Source organism: Chlorocebus sabaeus, chromosome 2 (assembly GCF_047675955.1).
Source record: "Chlorocebus sabaeus isolate Y175 chromosome 2, mChlSab1.0.hap1, whole genome shotgun sequence".
Taxonomy (NCBI): Eukaryota; Metazoa; Chordata; class Mammalia; order Primates; family Cercopithecidae; genus Chlorocebus; species Chlorocebus sabaeus.
Window position 1 is genome coordinate 33,945,573 of NC_132905.1, and position 19,782 is coordinate 33,965,354.

The window sequence follows — 19,782 nt, forward strand, 5'->3', positions numbered from 1 at the left end:
GGAGGCTTTGAAAATGCTTCTGCCTGGGCCCCTCCCCTAGAGTCTGATGTAATTGATCTGGGCCGCAATCTGGATGTCAGGATTTTAATTTATTTTATTTTTTAAAGACAGGGGTTCACTCCATCACCCAGACTGGAGTGCAGTGGTACCATCATAGCCCACTGCAACCTCGAACTCCTGTGCTCAAGCGATCCTCCCACTTCAGCCTCCTGAGTAGCTAGGACTACAGGGGTGCACCTCCTGAGTTGCTAGGACCACAGGCATTAACCGTGCCTGGCTAATTTTTTATTTTTTAATTTTTTGTAGAGACGGGGTCTCACTATGTTGCCCAGGTTGATCTTGAACTCCTGGACCCAAGCCATCCTTGTGCCATGGTCTCCCGAAGTGCTGCAATTACAGGCAGGAGCCACCATGCCCTCGCTGACATGAGGATTTTTAAAGCAACCCCTTTCTCTACTCCCTCCCTGTCCCTGCTCTGGGAGTTTAATGAGCACCCAGAGTCAGAATCCCTGCGATGTCAGGTGTCTATAAGCCACCTCTTCCAACTGCCTCCCATCCTTGGTTTCAGTCAAGGCTTTGGCAAGTGCCCAGCCCTTCCACTGGTCAGGTGGTGGCTCTGTGGGGTTTGCCACCCCGGGAATTCTCCATGGAAAGCCCTCTCCTCCCCAAGCCTGTCTCAGAGACTGGGGCTGCCTGGATCCTATAGAACAACTGTTGCTCTCCCTCACTTACCCCCACTGGGAGCTGAGAGGGGGGTAGTTGGGGCCAGGTCCCTGCTCTACAACTAGGAAGACAATTCAGAAAACAAAAAGCAAAAGTGACCACCAAAGGGGGCTCTTCCCCTCTCTCACCCTGGACTTTCCTGCCAGGGCTGCCCCTCCCTTGGAGGACTTTCCAATTCATAAACAAGATGAGAGGTGCTGGGTCTCCAGGCTGGAAGTGAAACCATGTAGGTTGAGCCAGGGTCCTGGGGATGCTCTGAGACCAAGAAAAGGTGGCACATTCTCCGGGATCCTGACCATGGAGCGTTTGGAGGAAGCAAGACCTAACAGCAGAGGGGATTCTACTGTCTTTGTTGCGAGCTCCGGATGCCTCTCCCACCTCCGAGAGCGTCTTGAGGACTTGGTGTGCGCTCTCCTCTCAGGAAGCTGAGCCTGTGAATTTCAAGCGCTTGGCCAGCCCTGCATTTATTCTTGAGGAGGCCTCGTGTGGGAGGCTGGAAACACCTGCGAGTGGGGTCTGCGGGAAGGAAGGGAAAGGATGCTTCGTGCAATTGCTGCAGCTTCAGCTGGTCCAGAGCTTGGGCGATGCTGACCCTGTTCCTGCAGCCTAGGCTCCAGCACCAGGCTGGTCCTGAGTGGGCAGCTGTTTCCTCCTAACTGGAGAGTGAGTGGGGGACAGTGAGAGACCCAGTAGTTGCTTCAATCTCGATATGGAGCAGGTGTAATGGATGCTGCTGTACCACCCAGGCCCCCTTAATCTATGGCATGCTGTGCGTGTTGACGGTGCTGGGTCTTAGCTGCACACGTTTCCTGAGAATTGCTCTTGCAGGGAAATGCCTAGGGGCTGGCTCTCTGCCAGTAACTGACACACAGTGGTCTAGAAGCGCCACCTGCCCGCCTCCAAGTAGGACAACTCTGGGGGCCCTTCACACCACAGAGCTCCCCAAGGGATCAGCTGTGGCTGGGCTCCAGCTGAACCCACCTCATTCTAGCTCCTCCCGCTGCCCCCGTCCTGCCTCCCCAACTCCCTTACCGGTTTCTCCTGAAAACACCTGCACAATAAATCACATGCCAAAGCTTTCTCTCAGGCTAGGCTTCTTGGAATCCCCTGGCCTAAGGTAGCAGGTTAGTGTCCCTGGACAGACTGCTGATCCCATCCCCTTCCTGGAAGCAGTAATCACGATAACCCAGGTGCAGGAGAGAGGCCCAGGCTGGGAGCTGGGGGCTGGGGACCAGAAAGGAAGCTCCAGGCCCACGGGGAGACAGAAACAGCAGCAGGTGACTTCTGTGTGGGGTACGTGCTGTGCTGAAGGGCAGGCTGAAGTGGGAGTGCCTGTCCCTACGTTGTCCAGGGGCCTCAGGGTCCCTTTATAGGGGGAGGTAAGTTTTGATGAGGGTCAAGGCTAGAACATGTGAATCTGGGTCTGAGGGGGTGCATGGGCACACTCACAGAGCATAAAAAGTAGGCTCAGAAAGTTCTCTGTGACTGGGATGTCATCACATTAAATGGCCGGAGGACCTTCCCTTTGTCCTGCCAAGACCTTCTCTTTGTAAAGACGTGCTCTTGGGTCTTAGGGAAGGTCTTATCCACAAGTTGTCTTTCAGGCAGTCAGGAAGTCATGAATGGGTCTCCACGTAACCAGCTGAATTCCACTGACAAGCAGAATGCATTGCCCAGGCATTTAATGGAGCTGAGGAGAATCTGGAACATTCTGCCGAAGCATGAAGCCAGTTCCAGAGGGCAAACTGACTGGTTGGTAGCCCCAACAGGGTTCCAGCATGACTGGAACCTGGGAGGCTCATGTCTCAACGAGGCAAGCCAGCTGTATTCACATCTCTAGCTATTTTAGTAGACATGCTTTGTGGTCAGTAGACATTCAATATATGCTTTATTTTCTAAAGTGTTGTTTCTAAAAAGAAGTACTGATTTAGAATTCTAGAGGGGGTAAGTAGCTATGTTCATAGAGGAAGTTCAGTAGATTTAAATATGTTTTTGACTTCCAAAGACTGTCCCTATATTAAAAATGATTTTTGAGCCAGGCGAGGTGGCTTGTACCTTTAATCACAGCACTGTGGGAAGCCAAAACAGGAGGATCGCTTGAGGCCAGGAGTTTGAAACCAGCCTGAGCAACATAGCGAGTCTCCATCTCCACACACACACAAAAAATTAGCTAGGTATGGTGGCGTGCACCTGTGGTCCCAACTACTCAGGAGACTGAGGTGACAGAATCATTTGAGCCCAAGAGATCAAGGCTGCAGTGAGCTGTGATTGTGCCACTGCATTCCAGCCTGGGTGACAGAATGAGACCCTGTCTCAAAAAAAAAAAAGGATTTGTGTAAAATCTGCGCCTTCTTTCTTGTCCCCTTTCTGCCCCTCTTCTCCTTTCTCTGTGTGGTAGACTATGAGGTATTTTGGTTCTATGCCTAGATGCTGGCTGATGTGGGAAGTCCCTCATTCCTCCTTGCCTCAGTTTCCCTCCTATAAGACATAACAGCCATTAGTCTGTATTCCCAAGGCACTGTGGGAAGTGATGATCGTAAATGGTTCTTACAAGGCGTTTTGGAGCCCAGGAGAGCACCATAAATTCTGGATAATAACAGAGGAGGCAGAAGCGTTGCAACCAGCCAGCTGAACGAATCCCTGTCTCCAAGGCCACAGATACTGGCAGACACCCTCGGAGGAAGTGTCCAGTTGAATCCAATTGAGTCCACATTCCTGTTCCACCAAGCTTCTTCCTCTGACCTTCCTTGTGTGAGAACAATGCTCTGTTTAAGGAATATCAGAATTAACTGTGAATTTCCGGTCCTCTGTTAGTGCTGCTGCTGCTGCTGCTGTTTGCCCTAAGGTGGATATGAATGTAGCTTAGTTTCTTTAGCTGGCTGCGGGGAGCCAGTGCTTTGTGAGGGTGGTTGGAAAGTTTGTGAAGAAAGCTGCAGATGCCCTAAGGTGGGCAAAAGAGGGACTGGGTCCTAGAGTCACCTACCTGTAATTTCAGTTCAACTATGGGGTAGCCTATGTAAATATTTTCTTAACACTCTTTTCCCAAGAAATGTAAAAGTAAGAAAAAAGGTGGGGAGAAATCAGGCCATAGACAAAGATGGGGCAACATGAGCCCATAGGTCGGAGTTATAGCTGTGGCTTTCGTGAGATCACCCAACAGGTAGAGAGTGGCTGAGCCCTAGAAAATTCCCACAGTTGGGGCCATCAGACTGATTTGTACCAATCTGGTAAGTAAAAAGGAGGGACACGAGGGAAGTTGAACACCTTTTCATGAATTTATTAATTACTTGTATTGAGTTTTCCATGAACTATTGTGCATGTCCTTTGCCCATTTTATACATGAGCATAGGACCTTTTTCTTACTGATTTATTAAAGCCCTTTATGTATTAAGGACATTAGCCCTTTACCATATGTTTTGTAAATATTTTCCCCCAGTTTTTAATTTGCCTTTTTGACTTTGTATAGTGTACTCTTTTTTCTAAACAGAAGTTTAAAATTTTCACAGCTTGGTATCAATGTCTTCAGCATTTTAGTTTTTAGTGTTTAAATTTTTTATTCAATTATTTCTTTTGGTGGAAGGAGTAAGGTAGTGATTTCGCTTCCCTGTCTTCCCCCTTCCAAAGGCCAGCCAATTCTCTAGTGATATTTTTAAAAATTAAGCTACCTTTCCCCTGCTATTTAGAACTGTTGCTTACAATCCATGTTCCCAGATATATTTGGGTCTATTTCTCTATGTTTATTGTTTTGTTGCTCTATTTTTTTCTGCACAACCAAATAGTTTTAAGAATCAAATTCTCTAACTGGTATTCTCAGTGGATTTAAGAAGACATGGTATCAAAAAGAATTGTCTTAAGAGCAGGATAGATGCAGAACTAAAATTACCAAATGATAGGTTATGTTGGAGGCAAAGAAAGAAAGAGTCCTGGAGAAAATTCAGTTGGTGAATTAGATTAGCTGGAGAATTCTGAGAGAAATAAAGAGATGGAGGGTAGCTGCTGGGATGGATGGATGCATAGTGCTAGAGAAGAGATCGCAGAAGAACCAAGAATGGACTGGGTGTAGTGGTTCACTGTAATCCCAGCACTTTGGGAGGCTGAGGTGGGAGAATCACTTGTGGCCAGGAGTTCAAGACCAGCTTGGTTAACATAACAAGACCCTGTCTCTATAAAAGAAAAATTAAGAAAAAATTATCTGGGTGTGGTGGCCCATGCCTGCAGTCCCTTCGGGAGGCTGAGGTGGGAGGATCGCTTGAGGCCAGGAGTTTGAGGCTGCAGTGAGCTATGATGGCTCCACCGTACCCCAGCCTGGCTGACAGAACCAGACACTGTCTCAAAAAAGAACCAAGAATGGGAGGAAGAGGGGAAATAATCAAAGAAAGATAGAATAACATTTCCTCTGGCTGAAGAAAGACTCCAGTGTTGAGAGTGAGAAGGGCTGCCGACAGCAGGCGCTGCTCACCTGATTTCCACTCTAGCCAGGCTGTGCCATCAGCCTGGCTGAGTTCCCCCATGACCTTTGTGTGGTTTAACAGAGGCTGCTCAGGGTTCCCCTTCCTTGGACTCCGACCACCAGCTCCTGGCTCTGCTGACCTTGGCCTCCTTCTTAAGGCCCCTGTGCTTCCTTGGTTTCCTGGGCTTCCTTGGTACCATGTCTCCTGTTTTCCCTCTTTCTCCAGGGACTCCTTCCTCTGGCCATGCTGACCCACTGGGTTAATCAGAACCCTGCCCTCAGCCCTGCCCGCCTCGCCCCTTCTGTTCTTTCTTGATGACTTCATCCTCTCCCCTGACCTTATGTGCCAGGAATCGCTCTCTGGGTTCCCAGGCCTGCTGTACTTCTGGTTATCTGCACTGGAAGTTTCCATGGGCCTGCCTGAAACTCAGTCTCAGTCCTTACATCAGCGACTGTGAAGGTGGCACCTCTGCCTACATTGCGGTCCTTGCCAGCAGCCCGTGTATCACCAGGACTCTGCCTGTTGCCCCACGTTTCATCCTGCAGCACACCTGGCACACCGGCAGCACAAAAGGGTGTGCTTTCCACATCACGACTTTCCTCTTCCTCTTCAAACTCTCTAGAGTTTGTCTCTCCAACTCGGGCTCCAGCCTGGCAACTGGTCCCCTGGCCGCTCTTCTCCCAGATTATTTCTCCACAAAGCAAGGCGTTGGGTGGGTGACCTTTCCAAAATGCGCATCAGATCGCATCCCTGCCCTTGGAATTCCCCTGGTTTTCCTCTTGCTGCCGAGAAAAATGACTATGGTCTTGGTGGTTTGAAACAACAGAAATGTAACACTCATATTCTGGAGTCCAGAAGTTTGAAGTCAGTTTCTCTGGGTCAAAACTGAGCCAGTGGTAGGGCTCTGCTCACACCAGGGGCTCTGGGGCAAATCTGTGTCCTTGCCTTTCCCGGCTTGTGAGCTGCCTTCAAGGTTCATGGCCCCTTTCTCCGTCTTTGTCCATAGTGCAGTGTCTTCAGATTTCTCCCTCTGCTGCAGTTGTCATGTCGCCTTCTCTCTACTGGGGCAGAGCCTCCCTCTTATAAGGACACTGGTGGTTACATTTAGGGCCCCCCCCCCGATAATCCAGGATAGTCTCTTCATTTCAAGATCGTTCATTTAATCACATCTGCAGAGTCCCTGTTACCATATAAGGTAATATTCACAGGCTCCAGGTTGGGACCCGGGTGTCTCTGGGGGCCATTCTTCACCCTCCACACACACATGGCCCAGCACTGCCCACCAGATGAAGTCCAGACTCCTCTCCAGGTTGGGGTTCTGCTCATGCCACCCCATCTCGCACAGTTCCGAGTTGCCTGCTCTTTCTGCCTGGACCCACTTGCCCCTCATCTTTGCCGACACTGAGGTCTCAGTTTAGAGGTCTCTTCCTCCAGAGAGTCCCCCAGGACACCACCCTTATCCGTAGGTGTCCTTCCTGTTTGCTACCATAGCACTCACCCTCCCTTGACAGAGCCCTCTGCCCCCACACATCCCCCTCCTCCTGTACCATGTACCAGTGCTGGGATTACAGGTTTCCTTGGCTGCTGAGCCACCATTGCGAGCACGACGCTTGGCACATTGTAGACACACAATAAATGCTTGTTGAATGTATAAATTTACACATGCGTAGAAGGGGCACCTTTTTACAAAAAGGGGCACTGACTAGTTATGGGTAATTGTCACTTAAAAAAGAAAAGCTTTGGCTGGTGTGGTGGCTCACGCCTGTAATCCCTGCACTTTGGGAGGCCGAGGCGGGCAGATCACTTGAGGTCAGGAGTTTGAGACCAGCCCTGCCAACATGGTGAAACCCCATCTCCACTAAAAATACAAAAAATTAGCTGAGCTTGGTGTCACGTACCTGTAATCCCAGCCACTTGGGAGGCTGAGGCAGGAGAATCGCTAGAACCTGGGAGGCAGAGTTTGCAGTGAGCTGAGATCGTGCCACTGCACTCCAGACTGGGTGACAGAGCTAGCCTCCATCTAAAAAAAAAAAAAAAAAAGAAAAAAAAGGCTTTCTCACTAGCTTGACTTTCCTTTTTCTGCATTACATGTGCACTCCAGTTTTCATGATCAGATTCTTCTTCTTTTTTGGAAAAGTAAAAAAAAAAAAACATAAAATTTAAAATTTAGAGAGACCAATTGTGTTCTCAGGGTACCACTTTTGGGTACACTGGTAGAGTCTGAGTTTTCTTTTTTTTTTGAGATGGAGTCTTGCTCTGTTGCCCAGGCTGGAGTGCAGTGGCATGATCTCGGCTCACTGCAAGCTCCGCCTCCCGGGTTTACGCCATTCTCCTGCCTCAACCTCCTGAGTAGCTGGGACTACAGGCGCCTGCCACCACACCCGGCTAATTTTTTGTATTTTTAGTAGAGTTGGGGTTTCACCGTGTTAGCCAGGATGGTCTCGATCTCCTGACCTCATGATCTGCCCTCCTCGGCCTCCCAAGGTGCTGAGATTACAGGTGTGAGCCATTGCGCCCAGCCAGGTCTAAGTTTTCTGAATGGAATCAGCCCATGGTAACTTGCAGTAACAATTTACCAAAACTTAGTGGCTTAAAATAACACTAATTCATTTTTATTTTATTTTATTATTTAATTAATTAATTTTGAGATGGGCTTACTCTGTTGACCAGGCTAGAGTGCAGTGGCGTGATTGTGGCTCACTGCAGCCTTGACCTCCTGGGCTCAGTTTATCCTCCTGCCTCAGGCTCCCTAGTAGCTGGGACCAGAGGTGCACGCTACCACATCTGGCTAACCATGTTGCCCAGGCTGGTCTTGAACTCCTGGACTCAAGCGATCCTTCCTCCTTGGCTTCCCGAAGTGCTGAGATTACAGGTGTAAGCCACTGCGCCTGGCTTTATTTTATTTTTTTAAGAGACAAGGTCTTACTCTGTTGCCCAGGCTGGAGTACAGTGGTGTGATCATAGCTCACTGCAGCCCTGAGCTCCTGGGCTGAAGCAATCCTCCTACCTTAGACTCCCAAGTAGCTATAGGACTACAGGTGTGTGGCACCACATCCAGCTAATTAAAAAATTTTTTTTGTAAAGATGGGGTCTCCTGCCGTTGCCCAGGTTGGTCTCGAACTCCTCCTGCCTTGGCTTCATGAAGTATTGCAGTCATAGGCAGGAGCCACCATGCTTGGCCAACACTAACTGATTATCTCACAGTTCTGTAGTTCAAAGGTCTGACATGGATCTCACTGGGCTAACATCAAGGTATCAACAGGGATGTGTTCTTTTCTGGAGACTCTAGGACAAGTCCATTTTCTTGCTTTTCCGGCTTCTAGAGGCTGTCTGTGTTCCTTGGGTCATGGATCCTTCTTCCAGAAGGTTGAATCCTTCTCACATGGTGTCACTGTAATACTCTGCCTCCCTCTTCCACTTAAAACATATATTGTGGAGTGGGTGCAGTGGCTCACAACTGTAATCCTAGCACTTTGGGAGGCCGAGGTGAGCAGGTTGTTTGAGTCCAGGAGTTCAAGACCAGCCTGGGCAACATGGCAAAACCCCGTCTCTACTAAAATTCAAGAAACTAGCTGGGCATCGTGGCACATACCTTTAGTCCCAGCTACTTGGGAGGCTGAGGTGGGAGGATCACTCGAGCCTGGGGAGGTCGAGGATGCAGTAAGCTGAGATTATGCCACTGCACTCCGGCCTGGGTGGACAGAGTGAGTCTCTGTCTCAAAAAAAAAAAAAAAAAAAATATATATATATATATATATATGTACACACACACACATATATATGTATATAGTGGTAAAATACACATAAAGTTTACCATCTTAACCATTTTAAAGTGTCCAGTTCAGTGGCATTAAGTACCTTCACATGTTGGAGAACCATCACCACCATCTGTCTCCAGAGCTCTCTTCCTCTTGCACACTCCGTTCCCATTAAGAAACTCTCCATTTCCCCTTCCTCCCAGCCCCTGGCAACCACCATTCTATGTTTTGAAGCATCACCATTCTATAAAACCAGTCTCTGATTTTGTCTACTCTAGGTACCTCATAAAAGTGGAATCATACGGTATTTTTCTTTTTGGGTGTGGCCTGTTATAATGTCTTCAAGGTTCACCCATGTTCTAGCATGTGCCAGCATTTCCTTCCTTTCTAAGGCTGAATAGTGATCCACTGGATGCATATACCCCATTTTGCTTATCTGCTCATCCATCAGTGGTCACTTGGGTGGCTTCCACCTTTGGGCTGTTGTGAGTAACGTGATTTTGTCCCTGAGGGCACTTAGTAGTGTCTGGCAATAGTTTTAGTCGTCATCACTGGGGTAGTGCTGCTGGCATCTAGTGAGTAGAAGCCAGAGATGCTGTTAAACATCTGCCATGCACAAGACAGTTCCATGCCAAAGAACAGTCCCAGCCCAGGGGCGGTGGGTCCCAGCTACTCGGGAGGCTGAGACAGGGGGATCGATGGAGCCCAGGGATTTGAGGCTGCAGTGAGCTATGATCATGCCACTGCACTCCCAGCCCAGGTGACAAAGTGACATCCCATCTCTACAAATAGAAATAAAAAAAGAATGAGCCAGGTCCAAATGGTAATAGTGCTGCTGGGCATGGTGGCTCATGCCTGTAATCCTAGCACTTTGGGAGGTCATGGCGGGTGGATCACCTGAGGTCAGGAGTTTGAGACCAGCCTGGCCAACATGGTGAAACCCCCCATCTACTAAAAATACAAAAAATTAGCCAAGCGTGATGGTGGGCACCTGTAGTCCCAGCTACTTGGGAGGCTGAGGCAGCAGAACCTGGGAGATGGAGGTTGCACTGAGCCAAGATCACACTACTGCACTCCAGCCTGGGCGAAGAGAGAGAGACTCCTTGTCAAAAAACAAAACAAAACAAAACAAATGGTAATAGTGCCAAGGTGGAGAAATCCTGACATATATATATATACCTATCTCAATAAATATTTATACATGTAAATGTGTGTATGTATATGCATATTTTATACTTACATAGATTTTAAACAAAATTGGACCCATAGTTTTGTTACCTGTGTTTTTGTAATGTATAGTTATAATTAAATTGTCTTTCACATTGTCATATTTTAGTGGTGTCTGTAGACACATACTGTGATTTCTCACACTCGGCTATATTTGGGCATTTTTAGGTGGTTTACCCATCCTCAGTAGACCTCAGTAGAATCGGGCTGTCCCTGAGATAACTCTCTATTCTGTGTTGTGGTGGTCTCTTCAGAGAGGAGGACTCATCAGTCATCCTTGGAGCCAACGTGGGTGTCAGTGTGCTCTGTGGCTGGGGCATTCATGCTTGGATTGTCCAGGGGTTGTCGTCTTTCCTTTGGATGTTTGTTCTCGGAGGCTGTGGTAAGCCAAGGCAGCAGCCAGCAGTGTTGCCTCTCACAGCCTTGGGTCAGTGTTAGCTGTGGATCTGGGTGGGAAGGAATGGAGAGCCATGGCGTCCAATTTTTGTGCCCACTCCCCACCCCAGGTTCTGCTGAGTTCCCAAGGACACAACCTGAATTTAACCTGTCTTCTCCTTCCAAATATAGGCCTCTCCTTCCGATGAAAAGAGAAAGGAAGAATGGACTACAGTCACCAAACGTCCCTAGTCCCGTGTGGACAAGATAAATACATTTCCAAGTAAGACGTTTTGCTAGAGAGTTTTGTCCCCAGTGACCAGTCCCACGCTGGGATGTTGTGGGTGGACCGCAGCCGCTGGCACAGGGGCCTCCCCTGTCTATCAGACTGGCGGGGCTCCTGTGTGTGGGAAGGAGTCAAGCGGCTGAACTTGGACTTGTGAGAGCATGAGGGCGGCTGCTATAGATAAAAACATGCCCGCAGAGCCTGGCCTGGAAGTGAAGTAAAGGGGATGTCAAGATGCAGTACCTTTGAGGGCTCAAAAGATGTGGTGTCTTGGAAGGCTTCCAGGAGGAGCAGTTGGCTGGTGGCAGTTTGCTATCTTCTGAATGTTTGTGTCTCCCCCAAATTCCTATGTGGAAACTTCACCCCAAGGTGCCCGTATAAGAGGTGGAGCCTAGGCCGGGCGTGGTGGCTCAAGCCTGTAATCCCAGCACTTTGGGAGGCCGAGACGGGCGGATCACGAGGTCAGGAGATCGAGACCATCCTGGCTAACACGGTGAAACCCCGTCTCTACTAAAAAATACAAAAAAAAAAAAACTAGCCAGGCGAGGTGGCGGGCGCCTGTAGTCCCAGTTACTCCGGAGGCTAAGGCAGGAGAATGGCATAAACCCGGGAGGCGGGGCTTGCAGTGAGTTGAGATCCGGCCACTGCACTCCAGCCTGGGCAACAGAGCGAGACTCCGTCTCAAAAAAAAAAAAAAAAAAAAAAAGAGGTGGAGCCTCTGGGATGTGATTAGATCTAAGTACCCTTATAAAAGGCCAAGGGAGCTTGTTTTTCCTCCACGGTGTGAGGACGCAGTGAGAAGGCACTGTCTGTGAGGATAGGGCTGTCACCAGACACTGACTCTACCCTAACCTTGGACTTCCTGGCCACCAGAGCTGTGAGAAATGAATTTCTGTTGTTTAGAAGCCACCCAGTCTATGATCCGGCAGCCAGAACGGACTCAGACACTGCTCCCCGTCCTGTCTGTGGTGTTCCCAGGGAGTCCTGGCTGGGGTAATGTGTCCGGGGGCTTCTCTGGTTCTCGCTGAATTTGGCACAGGTGCCCTCTGAATAGAAGGGGACAATTTAACTGCTTTCTACGCACTAAAGTCTCTTCAGCTCAGGCTTTTTGCTAATGTGACTGGGCTTGAGCCAAAAGAGACCCTTGAATTAGATGTTCGAGGATGTATTTTTATGTCCAGCATAGGGATTTCTCTATCTTTTTTTTTTTCTTTCTTTTCTTCTTCTTCTTTTTTTTTTTTTTAGAAGGAATCTCCCTCGTTACCTAGGCTAGAGTGCAGTGGTGTGATCTCAGTTCATGGCAACCTCTGCCTCCTGAGTTCAAGTGATTCTCCTGCCTCAGCCTCCTGGGTAGCTGGGATTACAGGCATGTGCTGCCACACCCAGCTAATTTTTAAATTTTTAGTAGAGACGGGGTTTCACCATGTTGGCCGGGCTGGTCTTGAACTCCTGACCTCAAGTGATCCACCCGCCTCAGCTTCCCAAAGTGCTGGGATTACAGGCGTGAGCCACCATGCCCAGCTAGAATTTCTGTCTCTTAATGAAATATTTAATTTATCTGAGATCAAATTGTTTAAAGTCCTTAGACACCCTTGACACATGTTTTGTAACATCTGACCATTCTTACCTCTTTAGGGACAGATTTCCCCAGGGACTTCTACCAACCAGTGATTTTCTATCCCGGTTCAGATCTGTGAGTTCAAAAGTACCAAACAGCCTTTCGTCTTAGGTTATTTGGAATCACGTTTTCCAAGAATTCATTTCAGCTTGCATAGAACCACGTTGATTTATCTAGGTTTAACTTGTCAGGAGTTTCTTGGCATTTCCAGTGGGTTTTGACTCCTGGCATGGTCCAAAATCTCTCCACTGAATGGTTGGGTTCAGAGAGACTGAACTCTGTTACCCCTTACTTGAGACTAGACAAAAGCGCGCAGTGGCCCCCTCCACCTCTCCCCCCTCTCATCCCACCTGGAGTGCAAAACACGCACTTTCAGATGAAACTTGACTCATGCATTCTCAGGGTTGATGAGGGATTTCCCTGATCACAAAGTGGGTGAAATCTCCTCTCTGGCCATGTGCAGTAGAGCTGTGTACTCTCAGGGCAGCCACTTGGAAAACTTGATGGCTAAGGAGGTACAGTACTGGGCTTCAGAGCGGGAGTTTCTAAGGATTTTTATTTTTTATTTTTTAAATTTTTATGAACTGAAAAAGTATTGCCAGGGCCCAGAAGCCACCTTTCGCCCACTTCTTGTCACTACTCCCCAAAGTGAACCACTATCCTGAATTCTAACACTCCATTTGAACTTTATATCAATGGAATATGATCTGTGCTTTTTTGTGAAAGAAGCTAGACACAAGAAAACACAGATCCTGTAATTCCCATGAGTTACACACATGTGTGTAGTTTATTCACATTCTCTTTGCTGAGAGTTTTCCATTGTGTAGCTATTGCTTCCTTTATTCACCCATTCTGACGCTGATGGGGGTTTGCAATTTTTTTTTTTTTTTTTTTTTTTTTTTTGAGATGGAGTCTCGCTCTGTTGCCCAGGCTAGAGTGCGTGGCACAATCTCGGTTCACTGCAACCTCCACCTCCCTTGTTCGAGCAATTCCTCTGCCTCAGCCTCCCGAGTAGCTGGGATTACAGGTGCACGCCACCATGCCTGGCTAATTTTTTTTCTTTTTTTGTATTTTCAGTAGAAACAGGGTTTCACCATATTGGCCAGACTGGTCTCGAATTCCTGACCTCAGGCAGTCTGCCCATCTCAGCCTCTCAAAGTGCTGGGATTACAAGCATGAGCCACTGCTCCTGGCCACAAGTTTTTAAACACATGATAAGGTCATGTCTATGAAGCATAAGTTAGCGTGGCTCAAACCTGTCCCATTTCGCTTCTGAACAGCCTGGAAACTTCTGAGTCTTTTATTTTTTTTCTGAGACAGAGTTTCACTCTGTCGCCCAGGCTGGAGTACAGTGGCATGATCTTAGCTCACAGCAACCTCTGCCTCCGAGGTTTAGGTGATTCTCCTGCCTCAGCCTCCTGAGTAGCTGGGAATACAGGCGTGCACCACCATGCCTGGCTGATTTTTTGTATTTTTATTAGAGATGGGTTTGCACTATGTTGGCCAGGCTGGTCTCGAACTCCTGACCTCAAGTGATCTGCCGGTCTTGGCCTCCCAAAGTGCTGGGATTACAGGTGTGAGCCCACCGCGCCTGGCCAGCTTCTGAGTCTTACAAAGGCCTGTCATTATTGTCCTTTCCTCACACACAGTGTGCTTGAGGGAGAAGAGGCCACAGCCAGGCAGGAGAATGGCTGTCTGTGGGCTCTGAAGTACTTGCCTCAGTGAATCCATGGTTTATTAACACCTGCTCATTCGGCTTGAGTTTGGGAGTATTGTCAGCAGACGAGGCCTGCCTTGGTGTCCTGGAATTGCTCTTTACATTCAGCATTGTTCTGGGGTGGTGCTCACTCTTGACTTTGATCCTGGGGGAACATGGTTACGGGGTGGTGGCGGCAGAACTCTGTGTGCATGTGCATGTGTGTGTACGTACATGTGGACAAACACCAAAGTGCGGTGACTGAAGGCCAGGTGAGAGGTGAGAGAAAGAGGGAACAACTGCATTATAAGTGGCTTCAGCTGATCATGTTTTACCTCTTATATTTTCCCCCTAAGAAATGAACTTCTCTTGCATCTGAAGACCTACAACTTGTACTATGAAGGCCAGAATTTACAGCTCCGGCACCGGGAGGTAAGGAGTCTCCAGGGAAGGCCCTGATTGGCTAGTCCAGACCTTGTCACCGTGTGTCCTGGATCTGAAGGTCCCTGAGGTCCCGAGAGATCCCTGCCTCTCCTGCTTCTCGTTTAGGATGCTAGTGAGGGTCCTTGGGGTTCTTTGGAAGAAGACTCCAGGCCCAGTTTTGTTGTAAAAAGGGTGAATGTTTCAGAGATGTGTTCCAGAGACATTCCTGTAGAAGTGTGGCTGGGCTAGCACAGTCTCATGGGGGAGATTCTCCAGAGGGAGCTTTCATGAAATGACCTTTCCAGGTGGCTCCCAAGCAGATGTCCTCTCGTTGGGCAATTCGGGAACCCCACCCAGTCCTCTGTGTTTAAACATTTGGGCCCAAGTCCTGTCGCTGCAGTGACCTGGGCAAAGCACATAAGCTCTCGATGGTAGCACTTGGCCCGTCCCCACACCTGGTCATCCTAGTTTGCTTTTGTTATTCATCTGGTTCGCATCCCGAAACCGAGCTTCCTCATCCTGTATCCATTTCTCTAAAGCCTGTTATCAGATAGATGATGAGTTACAAAGGAGTCTGGTAGGGTACTTTATACCCAAGCACTCGTGACTGATAAAAAGGTCCATATGTGTAATGCCCTTTGAAACACATTTTCAGGTTATCAGGCTGTGGAGATTTAATCCATAGAAACAGATAACAGATGGTGGAATTTCAGCTGCTAGGGCAGGTTGCTTGGGGACAGTTATGTGGGATGTAGTGGCCTATTCTGTCCCTCAAACCACCCCACTTAGATAAAATCCTGTTTTGGGTTAAATTTTGACCTATAGCTGTGTAAAGTAATGATGCCCACCTTGACCAGGGGAAGGCCATGTAAATTGCCAATGTTTACATAAAGCCTTCCTCCCTGGGACTCCTAAGTGCCCTAAAATTGTTTCATTTCTCTCCTTCCCTCTTTGATTCCTTCCTCCCTCTTTGAGGATGATGTTGGGCCTCATTGGGCTGATGTCATTTTCACCTATGGGGCTTGTCCTGAAGATGTGACTCATGACCCAGATCTACCACTTGATCAGCCCATAAAACTTGACTTCAAAAAGGTTCTTCTGAGACTGGAGGGAGGAGAACTGATTCTTTTAGGGATTGCCCTTCAAGCTTTTACTAATCAGCAGCTGGGCCATGCAAGATTTTAAATAGTTCATAAATAGCTTTCCTGGGTTATGTCCTATCGAATAAATGATTAAAAGTGCTCCATGATTAAAGGATTTCATAGTCATAAGCGAGTCCCAAGTCTTTGGGATAGAACATATAAATGCCTTTAGAATGGTTTTACATTTAACATCTAATTAGTCAGCAACCTTTGAGAATAAACTGGGGACTCCTGCAAGATTTATTCACCTGTTGCAGAGTTGTCATTTAGCCCGTTAGTTGATTACAGAACCTCGGACGTTCTGCTGTTTGGAAATCTGATTAGCACAGCCTCTCCCAGCTCATGATCACTTGACACCCTTTTAAAGACAACAGTTCATCTGCTAGAGGAGGTGGTGTTCTGTAGAATAAACTTCGGCAAATGTTGCTTTAAATTTCCTTCAACCACCAGGTTGGGTTGCTAAACGTATGTTATAGCTACAGAGACATCATTTTCCATAGTAGGGGATGGGACATAGCTAACTCCAGTTCTTGCTTCTGTTAGCAAGGCTAATCTCACTTATTTTAGGAGATGTATTCTGCTTTCTTTAAAAGTCATCAGGATAAGAAGAAAAACAACGCTTTTATAATTTGCACCTATATATTTGAATTTCACAGCAACTTTTGTGCTGACCTGTGAGGTCCGCTTCAGGATCTAGGGTAGTTTACCTTAGAAAGTATCTCAGAGCTGGGGTGTGAACTCGGCAGCTACCCCCATCCTGTGAATAGAATCTGGGGCACCCAGCTAGGACATATGAAGAATGTGTCATTTGTACCTCAGCATGGTCTTGGCGTCTGTGGGGGCTTTTCCAGGCTCACCACTCTGATTGCTTTGTGGGCAGGAAGAAGACGAGTTCATCGTGGAGGGACTCCTGAACATCTCCTGGGGCCTGCGCCGCCCCATTCGCCTGCAGATGCAGGATGACAACGAACGCATTCGGCCCCCTCCGTCCTCCTCTTCCTGGCACTCCGGCTGTAACCTGGGGGCTCAGGGGTGAGTCAGAAGAGATGGTGCGGGGAGATGACCGGGATGCCTGGAGGTTCTGTGTGTTCTCAAGCCAATAAATGCTGCCTTCTTCCAGCCAGCCCTGACCCTGGCTCCTCCTCCTGCCACCTCTACTGCCCACCTGCCTTGGCCTTGGAATGAGGAACAAGGGGCAGACATGGTTGTGATTGGACCCCCTTCCTGTCACCACAATCACCGATGAGGTCACAGAAGGGAGCTGCTGAGTCATAGGAGGGGAGCTGCTGAGTCACAGAGTCCTCCCTTAGGGAGAACTCAGGAGTCTCTGAGTGGAGTTGCTAGTGGCTAGTGAGGCCCAGTCTGCAGATTTCTAACAGAGCGCCCCATGCCCCAGCATCCTCCCGACTAGGACCACTCCTCATAGAATGGCCCCACTCCAAGGCATTTATGACTTGAACCTTCTGACCAAAGCTCTCTGAATCTTGGGGGAACCTGGAAGAGGAAAAGGAATGTCAGGCTCTGTCAGAGTCAGCTAAGCAAGATCAGCCAGGGGTCTGCTCCCTGCAGACCGCTCGGGGAGCCAGGGTGTGGTGTGATGGTGGGTAGTCCAGGTCCCCACCAGAAGGGCTGGGAAGACCTAGTCCATCCCTCCTTATCCTCCATGGCTGAATAAGCCGCGGAATGCACCGCCAGATGCCTCTAGCAAGGCGTGCCTTCTTCATTGTCTTTCTGGGACTTGAGTTTTAGGATCAAGTGACTAGCCTGGCTCCATCCTGAAACCTGCTGATGCTGACTGCCTTCGGCCCCAGCCTGGGTGGAGTGTGCTCGCCTCTCAGCCAAAACCACAGTGACCTTTGTTTTCTGGTTTAAATGAGAACCAAGCCCTCTCTGTTGGTCACATTGAACATTTTGCTAAACTCCACAGCCAAATCTGTGTTTCTCTACTATTGAGAGAAACCTAGTATGTGGCCAAACCCTGGGGCTGGTCTGGTTTCTTTCCAAGGGGATTTAAGGAGGAAAATTGTTGCCTACCCCACAGGTGCTAGGATGTCTGGTTAACGTTCTTTGGTTTCATCTAACTTTGCTGGTTTCATGCTCTGCTTTTCAGCACTATCACCGCATTTTTGTTTTGTTTTGTTTGAGACAAGGTCTCGCTCTGTTTCCCAGGCTGGAGTGCAGTGGCTTAATCACAGCTCACTGCAGCCTCAACCTCCTAGGCTCAAGTGATCCTCCCACCTCAGGCTCCCCAGCAGCTGGGACTACAGGTGCAACCCCCCACCACCTTTTTCTTTTTCTCTTGCCCAGGCTGGAGTGCAGTGGTGCGATCTCAGCTCACGGCAACCTCTGCCTCTCGGGTTCAAGCGATTTGTGCCTCAGCCCCCTGAGTAGCTGGGATTACAGGTGCCCACCACCAAACCCAGTCATTTTTTGTATTTTTTGGTAGAGAGGGGATTTCATCATGTTGGCGAGGCTAGTCTTGAACTCGTGACCTCAAGTTATCCACCCTCCTTAACCTCCCAAAGTTCTGGGACCACAGGCGTGAGCCACCGTTCCTGGCCCTACCTGGATAATTTTCGTATTTTTTGTAGAAATGGGGTCTCACTATGTTGCCCAGGTTGGTCTCAAACTTCTGACCTCAGGCAATCCTCCCACCTTGACCTCCCAAAGTGCTGAGATTACAGGTGTGAGCCACCATGCCCAGCTGTATTTTTTACACTGTACTGTATTTGCTATACTATACTGTATTATTGCTGTATTTGATTTCCAATGGCCAAGCCTATTTCACAGCCTGACCCTGACCCCCACACTATTCTATTCCCTAAGTGAGATGATTTTTAAGATTTCATTTGACCCTGTGGCCTTTCGTTTGGGCTGCTAAGGGGTCCTTCACTCTGCCTGCTTTTTCTCCCTTCTCTGTGGCCTCAAGCTGGTCTTGGTTGACTCTTGAAACCTGCAAAATACTTTGGTAGAATTTTCAGGAATGGTAAATGATGTCTTTTAGATGTCAGCTATAATACAGTGAATGCTAGACTACTGTCTTAAGAAGGATCCTGAGGCTGGGCACAGTGGCTCACGCCTATAATCCCAGCATTTTGGGAGGCTGAGGTGGGCAGATCACGAGCTCAGGAATTCAAGACCAGCCTGGGCAACATGGTGAAACCCTGTCTCTACCAAAAAAAAAAAGAAAAAAAAATCCAGGCACAGTGGCAACCGGCTATAATCTCAGCTACTTAGGAGGCTGAGGCAGGACAATCACTTGAACCTGGGAGGCAGAGATTGCTGTGAGCCAAGATCGCACCACTGCACTCCGGCCTGGGTGACAGAGCAAGACTCCGTCCCCCTTCCCCACCAAAAAAAAAAAAAAAGGAAAAAGAAAAAAAGGATGCTGAGACCAGTTCCTGCTTCAGCAAGAATGAGGGATTTAAATCACGGAGTGGGAGTGGCTGCTCTGGGTGCCAATTGTTCACCATTCCCCAGAAGCTCTGACCAGGCCCATTCTATGGCTCAGAAGTATATGAGTTAAATTACAATAGGAAGTTCTTTCAGATTTTCAATTTTAATTGTCCTTCCTTAAAACGATCCTCCCCAGAACATGAGCTTTATCTCTACTGGGTCCCAGGGAGCCCATGCTCTTCTCACCATGGGTTGGTCCTAATTGGTCAAATATGATTCTCCTTTACAGCCGAATCCTCTGTTGATTTTGGATGTTTTCATGAACTGCTCCCTTTGTCCTTTTTGGCTTTGAGAAGTTATTTGCCAGTTATGATGGCAAACCAGGGTCTCAGCTTGGACTGCCTTACTTGTAACCCTTTCTTCAGCTTGGATTAGAACTCCATCCTTGCAACCCTGAGAACACTCTCAGTGCCCCTTCCAAAGCTGCCCCTGCCCTTGTGGTGGCCAACCTCTTACTTTCCATTCCTTTTAAATGCCAGAATCAATTATGAGTTATTTCTTCAACAGCAATGAGTGTGAACTGGAATCTTATCCTGCAAAATAAATGGCCATTATTAGAGTTTTCCAAATAAGCTATAGAGCCCATACATGCTTAGAAGCAGTGCGGGCAGCACATGGGTTTCTCTC

At 48.3% G+C, this 19,782-nt stretch overlaps 1 protein-coding gene across 5 annotated transcripts in view; it reads left to right on the forward strand.

The window, feature by feature from the left end:
• The window catches only part of RASSF2 (Ras association domain family member 2), a 42,875-nt gene that overhangs the window by 12,152 nt on the left and 10,941 nt on the right, over nt 1-19,782 (forward strand). For all 5 annotated transcript variants that reach the window (XM_008019027.3, XM_008019032.3, XM_008019040.3 and 2 more), the window contains 3 exons: nt 10,727-10,817; nt 14,491-14,566; nt 16,580-16,731. In XM_008019027.3, coding sequence (XP_008017218.1) covers nt 10,759-10,817; nt 14,491-14,566; nt 16,580-16,731 — 287 coding nt within the window. In that variant the 5' untranslated portion in view covers nt 10,727-10,758. The remainder of the gene's footprint in view (nt 1-10,726; nt 10,818-14,490; nt 14,567-16,579; nt 16,732-19,782) is intronic.